This window comes from Perca fluviatilis, chromosome 5 (assembly GCF_010015445.1).
Source record: "Perca fluviatilis chromosome 5, GENO_Pfluv_1.0, whole genome shotgun sequence".
Taxonomy (NCBI): domain Eukaryota; kingdom Metazoa; phylum Chordata; class Actinopteri; order Perciformes; family Percidae; genus Perca; species Perca fluviatilis.
The window spans coordinates 17,706,404-17,726,880 of NC_053116.1; the positions used below are offsets into that span (position 1 = coordinate 17,706,404).

A 20,477-nucleotide genomic window follows, 5' to 3' on the forward strand; every position below is an offset into this window, starting at 1 on the left:
TGATTGCGCTAGATGAAACGCTTGAAACCACAAAATCAACCTCGTGGTGGCACAAAATTTCATGGCAATCCATTTTACACTTATACATATTTCCGTCTGGACCAAAGTAGTGGACCGAAAAAGCTATCATGGTCAAAAATGCCACTGCCGTTTTATATCATTATAACTTAAAACTTTTCCTGGTTGGTTGGACAAAAAAAGCAATTGGACTCTGGAGATTTATTTTTTCAGTTTTTTCAGAAATCTTACTGGCGATGAGTTGAAAAAACAATTAACAAATTAATCAATAATGACAATAATTGTTGGTTTCAGCCCTATATCGGTCTGTTTTCTGAGTTCATATACATTTAGAGATGCCCTGTGGAAAAGAGTACGGGCCTGCGCACGTGTGTGCAGTGACAGATATCCGAGTCGATCTACAAGCTAATTAACACACTATTGATTGTGGCTCAGTGTCAGGAGAAAATTTACCTGGTGCACCATTATGAAAGGAATTCATAGGTAAAATGGGAGAGAGGAGGAGGGGCAGAAAGAGAGAGGAAGAGAGTGGTGGTGCAGATGTCTTGTGGGTTAATTACACAGGACTTTCTGCCTGACAATAAGGCGCAGGCTTCTCTGGAGAAAATTAGATGTGTGTGTTTGTGTGTGGGCAGCTGCATGTTTAATGACAAAACATGATGAGATAGGGACTGCAGAGACCACATCCACCTGTTCTTTTCTACCAGCCCCTTTTCACACACACACACACACACACACACACACACACACACACACACACACACACACACACACACACACACACACACACACACACACACACACACCTATGCAGTTTACAGGGCCACATGGGGTTGTTAAAGGGATACTTCACCGATTTAGCATTCAGCTTTGTATCAGTAGAAACCCGATAGTATTTCTGAATGACCGTGCCTCCCTCCCTCATGTCCCCCTGAGACGAGAGATTTCTGCATTTGGGGCCTGGAAAAAATCTTCCGATGACGTAAAATGACGATTTTTGCATCATCAGAAGATTTTTTGGGCCAGAGGCAAGGACTACAGCCAGTAGTAAGATCTACTTCTCCGCATGTTTTCAACACGCCACAGGGGTTGGACTGCCGAGTTCCGGAGGTATTCGACTGAAAACGACTGTCAGCCATCTTGAAGCTTCGCTAAACAGGCTCTCGGTTTTCAGCAGAAAACATTTACAACAATTATCTGCATTCAAACTACCGAACGTGGTGTACCACCGGGATAACATTGGTACAGATCGGAGAAAATGGAGTAAACGTTATTACAGACGGAATACTCGCGCACTTACGCGGAGCTTCGCCTGCACGGAGACCAGCGGTGTGTCGCTCAATGCCGCTAGCCGGCTAGGGGACATCCTCATCGGCTAGGTGGAAAGCTAACGCTAGCTGTCCACCTGTCTCAGCCATCCTGCTTGCAAGTGTCTGCTCATTAAACAACAAGCTGGACTACATCCTCCTTCAACGAAACTCCAAACGTGAGTTCAGTGACTGCTGTGTTTTTGTTGTTGTGGAAACATGCCTGAACAACAGTGTACCGGAACCGGGACTATCCAGCTACCAGGCTGCTCTCGCCCGGCCCGTGGAGGTGGACTGGTGTAGAAATAAAATCCAACTAGCTACTGCTAACTGCTGTGGGCTGTGTTAACACCGAGTGGCGCAGAAATGTGGTGATTTGTATCCATTTAACTGCTAACTGCTGGTGGAGTTTGTGACTGTTAAATGCCGACCATTCTACATTACACACTAATTCACGGCTGTGTTTATGCTCGGTGTTTACAGCCCACCAAGCGCTAATGCTAGTATGCGTTAGCTGAACTTTACGGAGCCTATAAAGTGTGTGTACTAAAAGTAGCCTGTTTTTATATAATGTCGTTTTTATATATGTTAAATGTGTAACACCACTTGAGTCACGATGAAACGTTCCGTGTATATGGTTGAAATGACAATAAAACACGCTTGAGTTGAGTTGAATGCCTCTGTCGGTCTGTCCGGGTCTGTCAAGCGGTAGGCGTGGCTTGGGAGTGGACTCAAAGCAACGAAGCAGGTGCATTCTGGGATTTGGTGTTTTTCATCCATATAAGACCAAAACACATTTTCTGGCTTTTCTCAGCCTAGAAGGCACCAATTTCAATTTTTTTTTCACATTTCTACTACATAAGTGACCCAATTTAAAGATATATTCAGCTTTCCAGCGGTGAAATATTCCTTTAAGTGTCTGCAGTGCTGATATGCATCTTCCGCGTCAAATAACTGCAAATAACAGCATGGTGATGTCAAAAAAGCAACACACAGACACAAGAGGCTACCCACGCAGAAATAAAAACTGCATGGAGAAAGAAAACACAGCTTGTTTGTCACTTGCAGCCCCATACAGAAGATTTTAGATAAGGTCTGACTTTGTGAAGAGGGAAAAATGGGGCTCTCTGGACCAAGAAACAAATGGACAGAAGGCAAATCAGGCAGGTAAATAAAACAAGTACACACTCAACAAGCAAAAAGAAAAGCAAACATGCTACGAGAGGTTTACTTCTTCAATGTTGCTTGCTTTTCACTTTTTAAGTTCATTTCCCTCTTTTTCTTGCCTACTCTCAGAAGTTTAAAAAGACCAAATATTAGAATAAAATTATTCTGAGGAAAATCCATTTCCCTGCAAAGCAGATTAACAATTAAAGATCTTGGCGGAGACAGCCTTTGAAGTATAATGGCGGGCAGTCAAGTTTTTACGATGTACTGTGGGTAGCCCGACACAATATTCAGTAACCCGCTGGAGACTAATTCTCTCCTCTGGTCTTTAGGTCTTTCCCTTCTCCCTGGTTTTGGCAGCAGCCAGCAGACCTAATAACTGCTCACTACTGCATCATCAGTCTTTTAATCCTAGGATCTTTATAATCTTTTGAAGCAGATGCTGTAAAACTTGCAGAGCAGTTACAATGCATATGTCAGCACTAACATATTGCTGAGGTGCTTAATGCTATTATTATACTAGACAATGCATGGCCATTTCCTGATTCTGGACGAATTACTGCACTTTAAATAGAAACACATCAAAGATCCCTCCAGTTGGCTCCCCATGCAGCATACACTCACAAAAAAAAAAACATATTCCCCACAGTGGTGATAGTTGGAGAATTTGAAAACACAACATGGACTAATGGACTTATCAAAGCGAGCCCTAACCTTTTAGATGAGTGAGGGGGTGGGCTGAGTGAACCTGAACAGCCACAAAACACACACCGGACCCTATCGGCAAGCCCATCCCCGAGCCGTAATCACAAGGTCTGCCCAGGTCTGCTGAGAGGGCCCCTCTAATTAAATAAGGGCCCTTATTCGTCCCCCACACTACCCTGAAAAAACTCTTAACTCTTTAACGCACTTTAACATTGACATGAGCCAAAGTGACGTTGAGTGAGCAATGCAGAGAGAGAGAGAAGCATTGTCATTTTTGTCATTGAAGTTGTTGGGAGTTTGATTGAGATGAAGGTCAAACAGTGTGAGATCTGGGCAGGAAAAGGAGACAGGAAGACATGAAGAAAAATAGATGAAATAGGAGGAAATGAGCAATGGAGCAAGAGAATGACGCAGGCTGCCGTTCCACCCATTATCAACTTCCTCACAATCCTCCCAATGCATGTTCCCAGGGAATAGAGGCAACAGAAGAAAGCATTGACTGTGGCGGCAATAACCTACGCTAAATAATACGATATCTGTGTGTGTGTGTGTGTGTGTGTGTGTGTGTGTGTGTGTGTGTGTGTGTGTGTGTGTGTGTGTGTGTGTGTGTGTGTGTGTGTGTGTGTGTGTATTTTACGAGACGCTCAGCAGCTCTGACAACCCCTTGCCATCTCGCACTACTCCATTTAGTGTGTAAGAGTTATGTCTACAGATATAAACTGAACATCACATCTTGCACAATTTCTCTTCTTCTTTTTCTCACTCATACCTTTCTTCCTAACTACACTTCATCTCACCGGAGATGTTTTCTCAGACTCAACTGTTTTATTTAAGAGCAAAGGCAGCGCACAGGAGCAGAAAAGGAAAGGATCGTGGGAGGATCGAGAGAGGTGGGAGTGTGGATTTTCTGCTGACTAAACCGACAGGGAAATCAGTCATTATTACGACAGTAAAAGAAAACCAAAGTCATTTAATAACAATATGTACTGTAGGATGGATGCCGGAGTTGGGCTTCAGTGAAGGCAACAAAGAATATATGGCAGAAATGAAGCAACATATCCCCCCAGTGATGAATCAATGAATAATATATTATCCCAGTTTGGATTGACTCCACTTCAAGCTCATCCTTTAAGCCTCCAAGTTACTTTTTGACTGAATGTTGCCTGTAGCAGCAATAAGCAACAACACAGGGCTGACTTTACGAAAGCTTCACTTCTGAACGGCTTCCTTCTAGCTCATGATGAATCTGAGCAGAGAGATGACAGTGATTCCTCCATTATTGGCCAGTGGATCCACATTTTTCATCCTAATGAAACATGCTCCTTGGAGCCCAAACTAAATATTTAATGGCCTCTCACGGCAACCTTGAAACCCCTATAGCAAAGACAAAGGGACACCCCACTTTCTTCCTATTCTTTTCATTTACTCCTTCAACACTATACAGTATTTCTGTCTGGCCCTTTGTTCCAACGGAGAGGAAAAAGGACAAAACAAAACAAGAGGGTACATCTCAAAGGACTCTATTTTCCTAAGCATTGCTCCACTTTTAGCCTGAGAAGAAGCGAGGGTACAAGGAAAATGGTGCCATTTGTGACACTGGGATTTCAGTAGCAATTTCCCTGCTCCTCTCGGGAGCTGTTCCCACGGAGAGGATGTTGTATGCTTGGTTGGACAATACCATGTAAAAATGCAGGCAAAAAAACTGTTGCCAGCTCCTATGGAGGAGAAAGTCCACATGAGGCGAGGAACATACCAATTCACTGCCTATAGTGCAGGGGCTTACGAGGTTCAGTGAGAAAGTTGGGGCTATAAAGTGAGGTCAGCCATTTTATTACCTTCCCACATGGGGGTGATGGGATGAATGGTACAATCCAGTGCTTCTCAACACTAGGTCCCTCTGCTAGTTTTCTAATCTACCATGTAGTTAACTGCATTCGCTGTGCTCTCCCAGGTGTAAGATTCAAGATTAAAATGGTAAGAATGAAAGCTGATGAAGCTGCTGTGTGTAAGCTCTCTCCTTCTCCCGGTCACCCGCTGCCACCATTAAGTCCATTCCACACGTATTTAAGCGGCGAGTGTGAAAAATTGGCGTGGAGGTGTATATATGTATATGTGTTTATGTACATTGCAATGGAGTCAAAGTGTGTGTAAATGACTGTTACTGTGAGAAAATGTGTGCAATGTGCATGTCTGAACCCAAGTACCTGCTGTGCTGGCAACTAAGAAGGTCCTGGCCCCCATCCAATATTAGGTTTAGTCAGTCATACATAAGTGTGTGCAAATGTGTATGCTGGCAGGATGTGTGTTTCGGGTCTATTCATACAGTGCAAAGAGGACAATAACAGTCCTTCCAGTGTTTGAGTAACCTGTTAGCAGCTGGCAGGTCTGAGCCTCAGCCAGACAAAACAACAGATCAATTTTTCATTCAGTGACTGGGGCAGAGGAAGGGAGGCTGTGATAGACAAAATAACAGACCGCTGTGGAAGATTATTGAGAAAAGTGCTTGAAGGGAAAACAAAAATATCACCTTCCTTTCTATCATGTTCACCTTTCACGTACATGAATCTCACGGTGAGTGAGGCCGCTGCTGGTGTTAGGTAATATGAGAAGGTCCTGTGACATGACATGTTCCTGCGTGTGAATATGTCAGTGCTAGAGTCATATGTATATTGCCATCTTGTACTTACAGCAACGAGAATCTGTGTGCCGCTGTGCACAACCTCAATATACTGGTAATCCATGAGGCAGCCCATGACAGTGATGTAGGAGTGGCTCTCTGTTGTGCGGACCCCTGGAGCCTCCGGCATCTCTCTCCTCACACAGCCCGGCCCGTGTTCGCTCCACCAAGAGTGATGGGCGGAGATGTTAAATGTCAGCAGGTCACTGTCCTGAAATATGAGGAAAGAAAACTTTTTTGCTTAGACTCTATTCATTACTTACGATGTACATGCATTCTTTATGAGAAAAACAAGGCTGGATCACTGGTGATCTTGTACAGAAGGCAGGGGGCTCATCTCCGGACACTGGGTGATTTTTTATTATGGGTGTTCTCTTTTGCTCAAAGGTTTTTCATCCAATTACAAACAGCATTAAGACTCTACAGCCATGCAGAAGCTCTGCAAGACTGTACAGTACTTAGGCACAGCAGTGCTTTGAGCTAAATGCTAACATCAGCATACTAACGTGCTCTCAAAGACAATGCTAACTGATGCTAAGCAGGTATAACCTTTACTGAGGCTAGTGGGAAAGTCAAAGTCCATCCAATAGTTTAACTTAAACATTTCACTCAACCTCAGGGTGATGCTAGAGGAAAAATCAGGAGATTAAAGTCATTAGGGTTTTATTTCTCTTGGGAGCATGAATGTCTGCACAGAATTTCATGGAAATCCAATCAATAGTTGTGGTGGACAGAGCGATTTACTGTCCCTAGATAACAGCATGGCTAAAAACACATTTTCTTATGTACTATGAGCTGTCTAGCCATGTAGATAGTTTTGGTTTTGATTTTCTTTTCCCAGCGTCCTTAAGACTCCTTCTGTCACATCATGAAATTGAGGTGCATGGCATTCTGTTTGTGGTGCTTAAAGTGTTGGAAAATTATAATTAATTCCAAACTGCAACATGTTTTTTCCAGAAACAATGTGTCTGTTTCTTTGGATAATTCACAGATGTCACAGTCAACAGTTTTATCTGGAGTTACTTAGTAGTGAATAAATAATCCCTCTGCAAACTGTTGACAGTGTGTTTTGTGGTTTATCCACAGAAACAGGGACATTGTTTCAGGAAAGAGATGTTGCTGTTGAAAATAGTTGTTCAGCGCTGTGAGCACTACAAATGAAACTATATTCACCTCCAGTGTATGAAGGAAGAACTCTCAGAGACTGAGAACCAGGGCAAATAAAACAGAAATATCTAAAGATACCACCAGAGGTAGTTGAGAATATAAGATTTTTTCTTTCATAATTCGGGTGAACCAACCTTTTAATAGCTCTAACTGAAGAATGACAACACATAGGACATGTCTAAAGCATATGAGACACAGGTTACGAGTAAGTGAACCTTAGTCAGTCTGAGCCAACAGACTTTTCAGAGAAAGGTTTCACAACTTCTTAAACTGTACCACATCAGTGCTACAACTTTTAGGTCAAGCATTTGATACATGTAGCTCTTGTACACCCTGGTGATGTACAATTTGAACACAACCGTATGAGCCCACATGTACAGACGCACAGACGCTCACACCAATCAATACCCCAATACAGCAATCTAACCCCGCTCTGGCCCTCAGTGACAAGACATGCATTATTAACAGAGCCAAGCGCTGTCAGGAAACCTCTCTGATTCCTATCAACCCCCACTCCCACTCACATGTACACATTCGTATCACTGGTATCAACAACTGTCAAAAACAGATCTGTGCAGTCAGTGTGAATGACTAGGGCTGGGAACCGAATTCAACACTTTTTAGGCCAAATTTCAATACCTTAGGAGCAAATCTCATCAGCGTCAGTGAGCCAATAAGCATGCAGCATGCTTCTACCAAGATCTAATAAGGCTTGTGATTGGCTGTCTAACATTACATGTCATAGAGACACAAAGAAAAAACTCTATGTTACACATAAAGAGACGGGGCTCACGTAGTAGGAGCTGAAAAATAAATAAAAAGAGTTGTGCTGTAATGTGTAATGTCGTAAGCATGTTGTTGTAATGTTTCTTTTTGTTAATTTCTTTTAAATAAAATTGGTATCAAAGTCACGGTATTGGTACATACACACATACACACATATATATATATATATATATATATATATATATATATATATATATATATATATATATATATATATATATATATATATATATTTATATATATATATAGGTACCTGTATAGAACATTTTTGAACGATACCCAGCCCTACAAATGACCGCAACGGGAGCCATGAACAATATTAAAAATTATGCTACTGTATATTATCACTCTCTTTCTTCACGTTAATTACTCATCATCACCCTCTCTATTTTCCTTCTTTGTCATTCTGCCATTCTCTCACACAGTCACAAAAACAATGGCAGCTGAAGGTCAATAGGTAGGATTGTGAAGTCTAATGACTTGACAGATGCCATTGATTGAGCCTGTGAGCTAGAGAAAACATATATATCCAAGTTGTAGCCGCACTCGCAACTGCAGTACGTCAGAAGTCGATATTCAGTCTTTTGGGAACTTACTGTCAGGAGCGTTTTGTTATGCTCCCATGCACCCTAAAGCACAAATCAATTCCCCCATATTATAGATTCAAGGTTAGTCTACTGATACTGCTCAAACTATTTTCTCAAACAAAATTCAATACATATTTGGAGACTATCCTATTACTGGAACCACTAGAGACATGAGGCTTTCTATAAAGCTAAACATCAAATGATTAGAATTATTATTATTTATACTTATTTCTCATGATTTATTGTTTCTGAAATACAGAGAAGAGAGTTTATGTTTGTGGGATAACTTTGGGGAGCTGTGTGTGTGTGTGTGTGTGTAAAAATAAATCCCCTCTAAGTCAGCAACAACAAAATTGTTTATTTACCTGCATTTATATTGTATGTTAATATAACTGAAAACACAATTTAGGTGTCCTCATAGACATATGTTTCTGTATAAAACTATAAAACTGCAGTTTGGTCACGGCTCATGAATGCTACATGTTGACACAAGGCAAAACAGATGAATCTGTTACACTGAGCTGTCCTTCTCACTAACAAAATAAACATAAATACATGTTATTGATATGACCTGTATTGTGTGATCAGCTATATTGACAATCAATATGAACGATCACAGCAATCAAAGCAGTGTAGGCACCTGTAATAATCCACACTAAGACTGGAGCAGCACTGGAGTTTGATAGCATTTTACCAAATCAAATTGATTGTGAATCCTTTCTTATACCTAATCAGATCAATTTGGTTTTAGCTTTAAACAATTATGGGTAACAAAAGCTATAACAAGACAGAGTCTACAGCCATGCTAGTTGTTGAGATTATTTTAAATTTGGAGTGGAATCGACCGACTGACTGACTGACAGACAGACAGATCGACACAGCTAGCTTGGCTAAGCCCTGAACAGATAAAAATCTATTCCTGCCAGACATATGTTTGCTATTTAGATAAGCGACTTCCTGTTTTGTATATGATTCTTTGCTGATATTAAAAGACAGAAGAGACAATTATTTTAAAATAGATTTGTTAGAATCAAAGCTTAACATATTTGGTATTTTATTTATTTATTGGAAAACATTTTTGAAAAGCTCAGTTAAGGAGTGTAAAAGAAGGCTTTTTCAAATTCAGACAGCTTAGTGCGGACATGTCCAAAGTCTCTGTGTATGTGGTCAGTGTGTGCAGAGTGAGAGAGAGAATGAATAAAAAGAGAAGCGCTGAATGGCTGTTTAAAACAGAGGTGTGTGTAGAGTAGCAGGGGTCTGTCTGTCAGTCTGTCTTGCACCATGGGGGAGGGGATAAGGGATCAATAGGAGGTGACGAAGCATGTGGCATATGACTCTGACAACCTGCCCCCTCCCTTTCGAGGGGCTTGTCACACACACACACACACACACACACACACACACACACACACACACACACACACACACACACACACACACACACACACACACACACACACACACACACACACACACACACACACACACACACACACACACACACACACACACACACACACGAGAACAGTCCCGTCAACATCGGTCAAGGCTAGCCGAACAGAATTAGCTGACTCGGTTTTATGATAGAATATATTGGGGACCTCAGAAAGCTGCGCGTTGCGTTGGTAGTGCATGTGTGGCGCGCATTAGCGTCTCCTCCTGGCCACCATATGCAGAGCTGGGAGCCCAGGTTGGCTCCATCTGTCGGGTTAATGCCCAGCCTCAGCCCCAAGCAGCTGGCCCCTACAAGCCTCATTATTCTAGCAGGAAGCATGCAGGAGAACACACACACACACACACACACACACACACACACACACACACACACACACACACACACACACACACACACACACACACACACACACACACACACACACACACACACACACAGAGACAGAGACAGAGACAGAGACAGACACACTTGATGGAGCCATGGTCTATCACACAATGACAAAGTCGCCAGAGCTTGGGAAGGTGTTTCTGAAATTCATTTTGGCTGTCTGAACTGGTGTGAGATGAACGTTGCCTACATTAATTCATTATTCTCAATGGTCAGGCGGGCAATTGGGCAGAACACCCATCAATAGCTAGGAGAGGGGAGGAGAGGAGAAGGGAGGAGAGGAGAGGAGAGGAGACTAAAATGAAAAAGGTAAAATATGAAACTTACAAAATATGAATAATAAATTAAAACATATCATAGGAGCAGTGCGCGGAGCAGAAAAACGGGAAAAGACAAGATGTCATGAGGAGGGAGGGTGGATACATTGACAGGTTGAGAGGTGAAAACCCAAACACTTCTCTTTGTCTGGATAAATATGCATCTAATCTGCACTCAGGAACCACAGGGCAGCCCCATAGATTTAAAAGATTAGATCCAGACCTATTAAACTGTGAGCTTCCACTTGAAACTCAACAGGGAGGTGACTGTCCCGCTGACAGCAGAGATACACCACACACACAATTCAAAAGGAACACAGACATTCTTCAAGGCCAAATTATACATCTCTGTGGAGCAGTTGAGGGTGTGTATAGCACAGATTCCTAAAGCTTAGGGAGTGATTTATCATATGCATCATACTTAATTAGAGCTAAAATATATGTTCAGTGCTTATAAAGCTCAGGAATATTTCAATAATGCTTTAATATTTCACAACAAAGAAAAAGTCTTATTGGAGCTGTTATACTAGGTGTAAAAAAACAACAACATTAGCACAAAGTCAGAATTAAAACTGAATCATTTTCAGGAGAAAAAACAAACTCAGATGTGAGGCTTTTTCCAGGTGGGTTTAATAATTTAGGAGTGGTAAAACTGTCCTGCTATAGACTAATCTGCTGGCTGATTTATGTTTTGTGCTCTCTAGCACTGCCGCCATTACTGTGGTGGCGATGCCGAAGTGACTGACAGTGAAAGCAGAGATGTTTGGGACGATCACTGTCAGCACTGCAGTCGCTCCCATTGAAAGATAAAAGGTAACCTGTGTGGATGTAGAAGTTACCCACTCCAGTAATGGCAGCTAGTTTACCCAGATAGGATAAATACGTCTTTAGTTTTTTATCAGAATACCTGCCAGCCAATCAGAAGTATTTTCTGCGACCACGGTATATAAATGTACGTCAGGTATGACGAAGTTCTCAATGAGTCTAAAAAAAATGTTGGCTGAGTCCTGCAGCGGCGCAGGGTTCGAATCCGACCTGCTGCCCTTTGCTGCGTGTCATACCCTCTCTCTCCCACTTTCATATCTATCCACTTTGAAATAAAAGGGAAAAGCCCCAAAAAAATTATCTTAAAAAAAAGAAAAGAAAAAACACTATAATGTAGGTGGCGCAACTCTTGAACACAGGAATACAAATCAGGGTTAATTCCTCCCCCAGCCTGCAACCGTGACCTCAGGAAGAAAGGAACGTTCATCACAGTACAGACAAAGCCACCCGACTTGGCTGACAGATTTGGAGAAAACAGCAGACAGAAATTTAAAAGGCTCACCTTGGACAGGCCGCCTACGTCCAGGTAGTAACAGATGATGAAGACGTTCCAGGCCACCCACAGAGCGACCCATACTGTGTACTGGAGGGCAAAGACACAGACATATTAGCTCCATGGAAACTAGATGAACTGAACAGGGCAGGATGTGACCGATACTGAATTAAAAAGCAGGTTGAATGAATGAGCTCCTAAACAAAGTCAAGTCAGTAACACACACACACACACACACACACACACACACACACACACACACACACACACACACACACACACACACACACCAGTGAGTTCAGCAAGTTTATTCGAACCCTGTGGGAGCATTACATGTTTTAACTTCTCAAGCTGAATGAAGTTCACGACTTCAACCATTTATAAAATTGTACAGTCAGACAGCCAACTGTTGACAGACACTGAGTGGTATTCACAGACACAGAGAGAGAGAGTCATCATTGTGAAGGTTGTAAAATCCTCTGACTCACGGTGCACTGTGTGTTTAAAATGTCAGAGGTGTCAGAGGAAGAGCGGAGGGCAAGAGCAGCACATACATGTTGAATCACGAAACCCCTTAGCTTGCTCTCTCCCATTTTTTCACTTGACATGAGCTCTACTTTCCCTCCTTCCTGTCGTCCCTTGAATTCCTATTTCCTCTGTTTTTTCATACTTTCCTGTGTGGCTCTCATTTATCCGTCTACATCTCCCCGGTCTCTCTTTATTTACTCTCTTTTCCTGTCATTAACATCACCATCTGTGCTGCCACTAATGCTGCTCAAAATAGGGTTTTAATGCCTACAATGAACGTTATGGTATAAAATGAAAACTGAAGTGCATAAAAGCACATTTTTGAAGCTTCATAGTGGCGTTTTTATAACAAAAGGAGTGAAACAACGGGCATCACATGCTTTGCACTGTGTTTCAAAGAATGACCTTCTGTGTCCAGAAACTCAATGCTGAGTATAAATCTGATGAGCTCCTTAGTCCCCCCTCCAACACATCCACCCCTTTAATTAGTCCTAATTACCATGGGATTAGAGTGATTTGAGGGTGTTGCACACTTTGCAATTATAGAGGAAAGGCGACAACATGTCCAATCAAATGAACAGGCCTGAGGACTGATGCAAAGTAAAGTGACACTGCTTAAAAAAATACCGTGAGGAATAGGATTAGGTGACAGACTGTACAGAGTTTCACGTGAACTTCTACTCAGTTATGTACTCACCACCACAATGTAGCGCGGCCGGTACTGGATGGTGCCAAAAAGGCCGAGGATGACCATGATGATGTGGAAAAAGTTGGCAAGGATTGGGGCCCACTGGTAACCCAGGAAGTCAAAGACCTGTCTTTCTAATGCCAACACCTAGAGGGTGAGATAAAAGAAGAAAAAAAAAAAAAAAGACACAAATGTTATCATGTTGGCAATGTCCGGGAAGCAAACTGCCTCTCGTGCTGCGACAGTGAACTTCTGAGGTTGCCAAAGTAACAGTCCATGAACCAGCCTTAGAAAGAAATGGCAGCCTACAGACATACACTGGCAACTTGGCCATGAACCGCTCATAGTTTATTGAGGACAATATCCATTTACCTCACAGCAATTGGCCAACAATCCTACATTAAGCAAGCAGACATGAACAGCTTGAGTGTTCAGCCTCCGACTGTGGGAGCGCCAGAGGTGAAGACTGGAAGTTTTGTAAGATAAACAATGACAGATTTATCGATTCAACCCCTGCTGAGCTAAAGAGGCGCTCACTATTTCCAACCTTCCTGCCAATGGCCTCCAGGAATGAGAATGCTCTGGGAACTTTACGGGAGGCGAGGGCCTTCCTTAATAATACCACTGCAGTGAGCTTAGGCGCTTATTGAAATATGTGCTTTGCAAACAATGCACATTCACATGTACATGCATAAGCAAAGTTAAACCCTCTACAATGAAAAGACAAATTCCACAGTTTCCCCAATAAAAAGGTTCACCTTCTCCATTACTGCATCAACAGCAGTTTTAGGCCAATTGCCTTTACATTGATTCATTCATGATGTCCTTTTCTTTTTGGTCTCCCTCCCCCTCTACCTGAGCGCTTGGTGTGTGCAACAGCAAAAAAATAAATAAACAAGCATTTTGAAGCTTTAAGACCGTGAGCCCCTATTTGCATCAACTCAATTAGCATACCATTTCAGGGTAAGTATGGGGGGGATAGAATTCTATCGCCAATCCAATTCCATTTCCTGTGTGTGTGTGTGCTTGTGTGTCTCAAGCAACGATGTGTTTCGCTGTGTGTCGACATGTCATTTCCAGCCAAGCGCTTGAAGATGGATGAGGGAGGGGGAAATCTCGTCTCTGCCGCAATGATAGGAACACACACACACACACACACACACACACACACACACACACACACACACACACACACACACACACACACACACACACACACACACACACACACACACACACACACACACACACACACACACACACACACACACACACACACACACACACACACACACACGGCTGCTTTTCCTAATGTAATGGAAATGTTACCAGCAACCCGATGAGACATTGTGACAGGCAGGGGAGGGAGATGATCAAATACTGAGTGATAATTAAAAATGAACACTCCTTCGCGCAGAGGGCGAGGGCAATAACTCCACAGACAGGGTGTGAAGCGACGGAGGTCACAGTGAGTGAACTGCGACCTGCACCAAGTATTATCATACCAAAGTCAAGGAATAGCTCCGAAGATAAAGCCTTCACTCTAAAGGAAGGAGGAGAAAAAAAAGAGAATGAAGAATGGCTGGGAAACTAAATTGAGATGGATGGAGAGAATATTATGAAAAAAAACATGGCACAAAAACAGATAAATGCAGAGAAAAATCACAAACGACATATGTTAATGTAGAACGACTGAGCTCCCTCCCTCCTAATAACCTCCCTCTATCCCCTGGATAGAGGGGCTGAGGGAAATTGATAGAGTCAAAAGAGTCATACATCTTCTGGTCAGCTCTGGGTCATGGTTAGAGAGCTCAATAAAACTCATGCAGGAGGACATCAGCAAAGATGAGGTGCAGTTAAATATGTTGGGGGAGCTTAGAGGACTGACCCTTAGGAATTGACATTTGTGAAGTCTTTATTCAGCTTTGGATTTTTAGACGCATGTCTGGACAAATAGAGAATATTTTATGAAGATATACAACATAGGGCCTACTGTTGATGAGATTCAAATCCAATGTCCTGATCCAAATATGTGAGAAAGGCAATTTTACACCTGATAAATGATATTAATGAGCAAATCTTTAGCTGATTACAGCAGGTGAACATTATCATTACGTAAGCAACCCTGTGTGACTCCAACACATAAAGACACCTGAAGACCTAAAGCTGCAACAGTTCAATTATATTTTGTATCCACATTCATTTGAGCAAAGGAGAAAAAAAAAAAGATGAGCAAGAAACAAATTGCTTAACTGACAAAGGAAGCCTAAAGATGCCATTCTGTTCAATTAGAACTGTTTATCCGATGGTTAAATAGCTTCGGAAACCAAGCCCCCTCAAAACTTTCCAATGCCGGAATAGGCGGGGGTGTGTACGACAATTTCTGTAACTTAGTTAGCTAAAAGTATTACACAACATACTGTATATTTGACCTCTGTCCATAAATTTGTAGCTCCCTCCACACAATATCAGAAAAAAGATAGGGTGCAGTATATCTCCTCGTGTTGAAGCTTTCAGAATGTCCTCTGGTAATCCTGGTGGGGATCCAACGGCTCTGCAAAATGTGTTAAACAGCTTTTATTCTATTTGGCTGGATAAATGCAAATAGCTTTGGGGTCTTATCTTATTTTTGTCATTACAATAATGAAAAGCCTTATAGAATAAAGGCATTTTAATTTGTGGGGAAGCTGATTTACACATTCACCTCTTCACCTAATATTAAGTATTTACAGTAACTGTAAGTTACTAAGTATCTTTGTCTCCTTCCCTCTTTTTGTCGAACACTACACTGCTCACTAATATTCTAACATTCACACAAACGCACATGTATTCTTACATGGACTGCTGACTAAGCCAGTCCAGGGTAATAGTCATGCTAATGAGCATTAAACCTTCATCTATCCAACACACATACTTTAGATCCTTTGATGTTTATTCATTACACACGGCCACAGATCCTTTCCCTGAAATATTTCCACCAGTCATTGAATTAAAGAACTGTATCGGCATGAGGATACATGTGTGTACAGTATGTATGTGCGCCTGCTCCTCCGAAAGGCTGTAGTAAGCCTATCACATTCACTGCTAACTCAATAATCCACCAAGATGACAACAATCAATCAAGAATAGAAAGGCCTCTGCCCACACACACACACACACACACACACACACACACACACACACACACACACACACACACACACACACACACACACACACACACACACACACACACACACACACACACACACACACACACACACACACACACACACACACGGCACAATTAGCCCACAATTCATAGGAAGCGGGTTACTGGAGAGTGGGGTAGAATTTGATCAAAAGATACTAGAACGTTCTTCCAGGAATAGTGAGCCGGCTACACAACGACCCGTAAAAGCCTCCAACCGACCGCCTGCGAGCACAAATGACTCCCTCTAGGGTGACGGAATCTCTTAGTGTGTATTTTGGTTTTGGGTGTGTATATGTGGAGAAGCATGTTGCCCACACATACCACCCCTCCCACCATAAATACTAAGCAATTAGGGGGTGGGTATGACAGCAGGATGCAACGAGCCCCTCTCTCACCTCGACTACTGCCAATCCTTTGTTTGCTCCATCCTCTTCTCGCAGTTTTTTTTTATCCCTCTAAACCATGAAATATCCCGTCCTTCAGCCACGTGATACCAGATTACGAACAAGGATCGTAGACCCCCCCCCACACACACACACACACACACTACTGCTGTTAGATGATGTTAGCTTGTGTATACAGTTTCTAGAGGTGTGCATAAATGAGCAGACACAAATTTATGGATAAAGAACACACAAGTGGACACAGCCTTACACTATAACCCCTCCTCTCCTCAAGAGAACATCAAAGTCCCAAAACATTTCAGTCATCGCCACCTTCTTAACATGCCATGAAGAAGAAGAGAGGGAAGTAAGCCACACGTAAGAGTGATGAGAGGATCAGAGTGAACGTTTCCGAGAGGGAAAACACGTTTGAGTTGCATCAGTTGATAGCTAATTAAAATGTGCATGTGTGCTCGAGATAAGTGGCTGAAATGCATGAAAAACAGTTTAGTGCTTTGCCTAAGCTTCCAACTCGGATTTCAAGCAGAGATGTGGCAGGGTGATTATGACAGTTGTTTATGATTAATAACTCACCTGTGTTGTCACAAGTCAGGGACATGCAGTAGTACAATACACAATTCTGATGAGGTGTTAGGACCTGATGACGCTGCCCTAGAGCGAGAGGATGGAGACAACAGGTGACCCTCTCATTTTCACAGCTCTCCACCTTAGCCTCCAGATACTATAAATCAAATCAGTGTTTCTCTATCTGTGCATGTCCTCTGTGAAATGTCCTCTGATAATATGTTACTGAATGTGTCATCAGGATATGTGGCTTTAAAGGAGGTAGTCTGTGTGTGTGTGTGTGTGTGTGTGTGTGTGTGTGTGTGTGTGTGTGTGTGTGTGTGTGTGTGTGTGTGTGCCAATTCTGTATGACTTTAGGCTGCATGAGTCAGTCTCTCTGTGTTCAAGCATATAACTGACTCACATCGTCAGGCAGAAGGATGACATTGAGGAGGAGATGTGAGAGGTGAATTTCAGAGAATAACTACCATCACGTTATCTCCTGTTTTTATCTCAATGGAATCGCTAATGTGTATTGTATTACTATGACATACAAGCACACATTAGCCAATGAGGCCAAGCCTGATAAAACAATAATATTCAGAGGGGCAATTTGCATTCAATATCCAAATTACCAGTTCTGTTTCAAACATGTTTTGCACTTCAACTGGCAAACGTACTTTACTGCCTCCTGGGAGTCACTGGGAGTGACTGCAAGGGCAAAACATGACATATTATAAAACACAGCCAGCCTCTGATTCATGGCTTGCATTTTACTGTCTTCTCTTTGTATAGTTTTGACATTGAAATTACCAAGCAGTAACTCCACTTCTATGAGCGTAGCCCTTTAAATCACTGGTTCCAAATTTGGCTGTTGAGATCCCCTCCAGGGGAATGCAAAACAAGTATGATGGGATCGGCACATGGTTAACAGGATAGAAAATCAGAAAAATATCTTTGCTACACAAAACTTTTTTTTTTTTTTTTTACTTTCTTCTTGGCATTTTCCTAGTGAAATACTTGATAACAGTACCTCTTCAGACTTGAGATAAAACCAAAAGAGGAAAACCAGAAGAGTAAAGAATCATCCTTTGGATGAACTGGTTAAAATCTATAGAAATATTGGAGGTCTTCACAGGTTCACTCGCTCTTAGAACTCATGATCTGACCTGGGCTCTGAGTCCAAATTATTCTTAATTATACTCTAATTAGGTCACTTAGGGTCTTGTTTTACTGCCACGGCTCTCTGGTCTAATGCGTGAGTGGACCTGAATGGATCAGAGCGTACTCCGTGCCAGCTCTGATCACGTGGCACATCATAATCACTGCAGGAACAAATATCGAGGATTATATATAGGATAAAGATTTATGCTATTAAATACAAATTCTGTTTTTTTTTTAATTTAATATCAAACTGGTTAGAAAATCATTATATTCTCTATATCTATCTACTAGTTTCAATGTTTTACATCATTTACTAACTAACTGGGACATTTTGGGACCGATTGGAGAGGATTGCTGTGGACAAAGTTCACACAGCGATACACTGGTAAGTATAACTCATGTTACTGTATTGTGTGAACAGTTAACTTCATTTAATATTGTATGTGAAATTTTCCTTTGTGAGGTGGAAATGTTCCACCAAAACAAGTTTCTTCCAGATACTATTTTGCAGAGCCACCGTCCGGAGCGTAGCGCCGCCCAAGACGATTGTGACTGGTTTAAAGAAATGCAAACAACCCACAGCGTTTTTTTCTCCTATCCCAGAATGTGTGTGTGCAGTAGACAGTCGCAATGCAAGACTACTGTCAGTATAACTGTTCTATTCTAAATCTAAATCAAGTGAAAGACACAGAGACAATCCATAAATCAGAGGCTGGCAGGGTTGTATTTTTTAAATGTGGCATGCTTTGCCCTGGCTTGTCTTTACTCTGTGACTCTCAGCAGGCAGTAAAGTACTTCTCAAAAACCTTCTCCAATCCAATTTTTCACCTCTCGCCTGGGTAAAGTCATTATGCTCTGGTGCCTGCCTGGTCCTTATGTAACTAATGGTGCCAATCTCAGCATGTGTGATGGGGGGTATGTGTGTGTATGTGTGTGGCTTTCATTGGGTGCATGAAGGGTTGGTTGGATAGATAGATAGCCTTTGGTGGTGCCTGGTCTAGTAGAGCTGAGACAGGGATTAAGAGGTAGGGTGCCTTCATAAGCCACTTTCTTCTTCACTGTTTGAAATATGGTCTGCACAGTGAAACACACAGCAGCTGGTCTCTGTACTTCACTAAGTACCGCTTGTTTTAGGTAGCGGTGCTAAACAGACACTGAGTAAAGTGCTCATTGCAGCTCTGTTTTTTTTGCAAAGTGGCCATTGAGAGCCTATGTTTCAAAGACCTCTTTATTTAAGATGCAATATGTTAAACTTCTAGCGCTCTTAGTGTTAATAACATGCTAATCTCTCAATGCTATTGGGAACACACAACACACAAATCCGTCCCACTGAAAGTAACATGATGAAAGCCAGTGCTTTGAACTGAGTCTCCCTCTGGGCACTGTCAAACTACTTTAAACTTTTCAGTTTTGTGTTGTAATGTTACTGTTGCTCACTTTAAGATTAAGCTATACTCAACTTCTTGGCTGGACTAGTCCACAATCATTTTCTGTTTACTTCAATACTGTTGAGTTTAGTTCATTTGAGCTTTCAGTTGAATGAAGCTCTCCCTTCTCTGTATACAGTCCATGGTCAGACCTATTGAGAGCTGCCCTGTCTGGGCCCAGCTGGCCGTGTTAGTGGTTAAAGTTATCCCACTCTAAGAAACTCTTCACCTCCTTTCTGTCTCTGCATCTGTTACCTGGTTTCCTCAGCCCACATCTCATCTCTCTTGCTTTTTTACATTTACTGTCTTATCTTTCAAAAATGTTCTTCCACTCTTTTAGGTGTGCATTACATGTGATTTCCCTCAGATAAGAGTAAAGCTACAATACAGACAATTCAATGCTTAAATTACTTAAAAACTGTCATTAAGGGTTGCTTTCATCATGGGCCTAAGCCTGGGTGCTTCACAAACTAGGTTTCACAATTTCACGAGAAATTATGCACATGCATCATTGGCTGTCTGGATTAGTTTTATACTGCAATGTGTAAAGATTACATATTTTTAAATCGGCAAGAGAAAGAAAACAAGTTGATTTTACTTGTACTGTATCGCTAAAAAAAAGACACAGAAAAAAATAT

At 41.9% G+C, this 20,477-nt stretch overlaps 1 protein-coding gene across 2 annotated transcripts in view; it reads right to left on the reverse strand.

Annotated features, from left to right (window-relative positions):
* The window catches only part of nkain4 (sodium/potassium transporting ATPase interacting 4), a 46,874-nt gene that overhangs the window by 16,449 nt on the left and 9,948 nt on the right, over positions 1 to 20,477 (reverse strand). For both annotated transcript variants that reach the window (XM_039799340.1, XM_039799339.1), the window contains exons 2-4: positions 13,118 to 13,255; positions 11,902 to 11,982; positions 5,885 to 6,085 (exon numbers count right to left, since the gene is read on the reverse strand). In XM_039799340.1, coding sequence (XP_039655274.1) covers positions 5,885 to 6,085; positions 11,902 to 11,982; positions 13,118 to 13,255 — 420 coding nt within the window. The remainder of the gene's footprint in view (positions 1 to 5,884; positions 6,086 to 11,901; positions 11,983 to 13,117; positions 13,256 to 20,477) is intronic.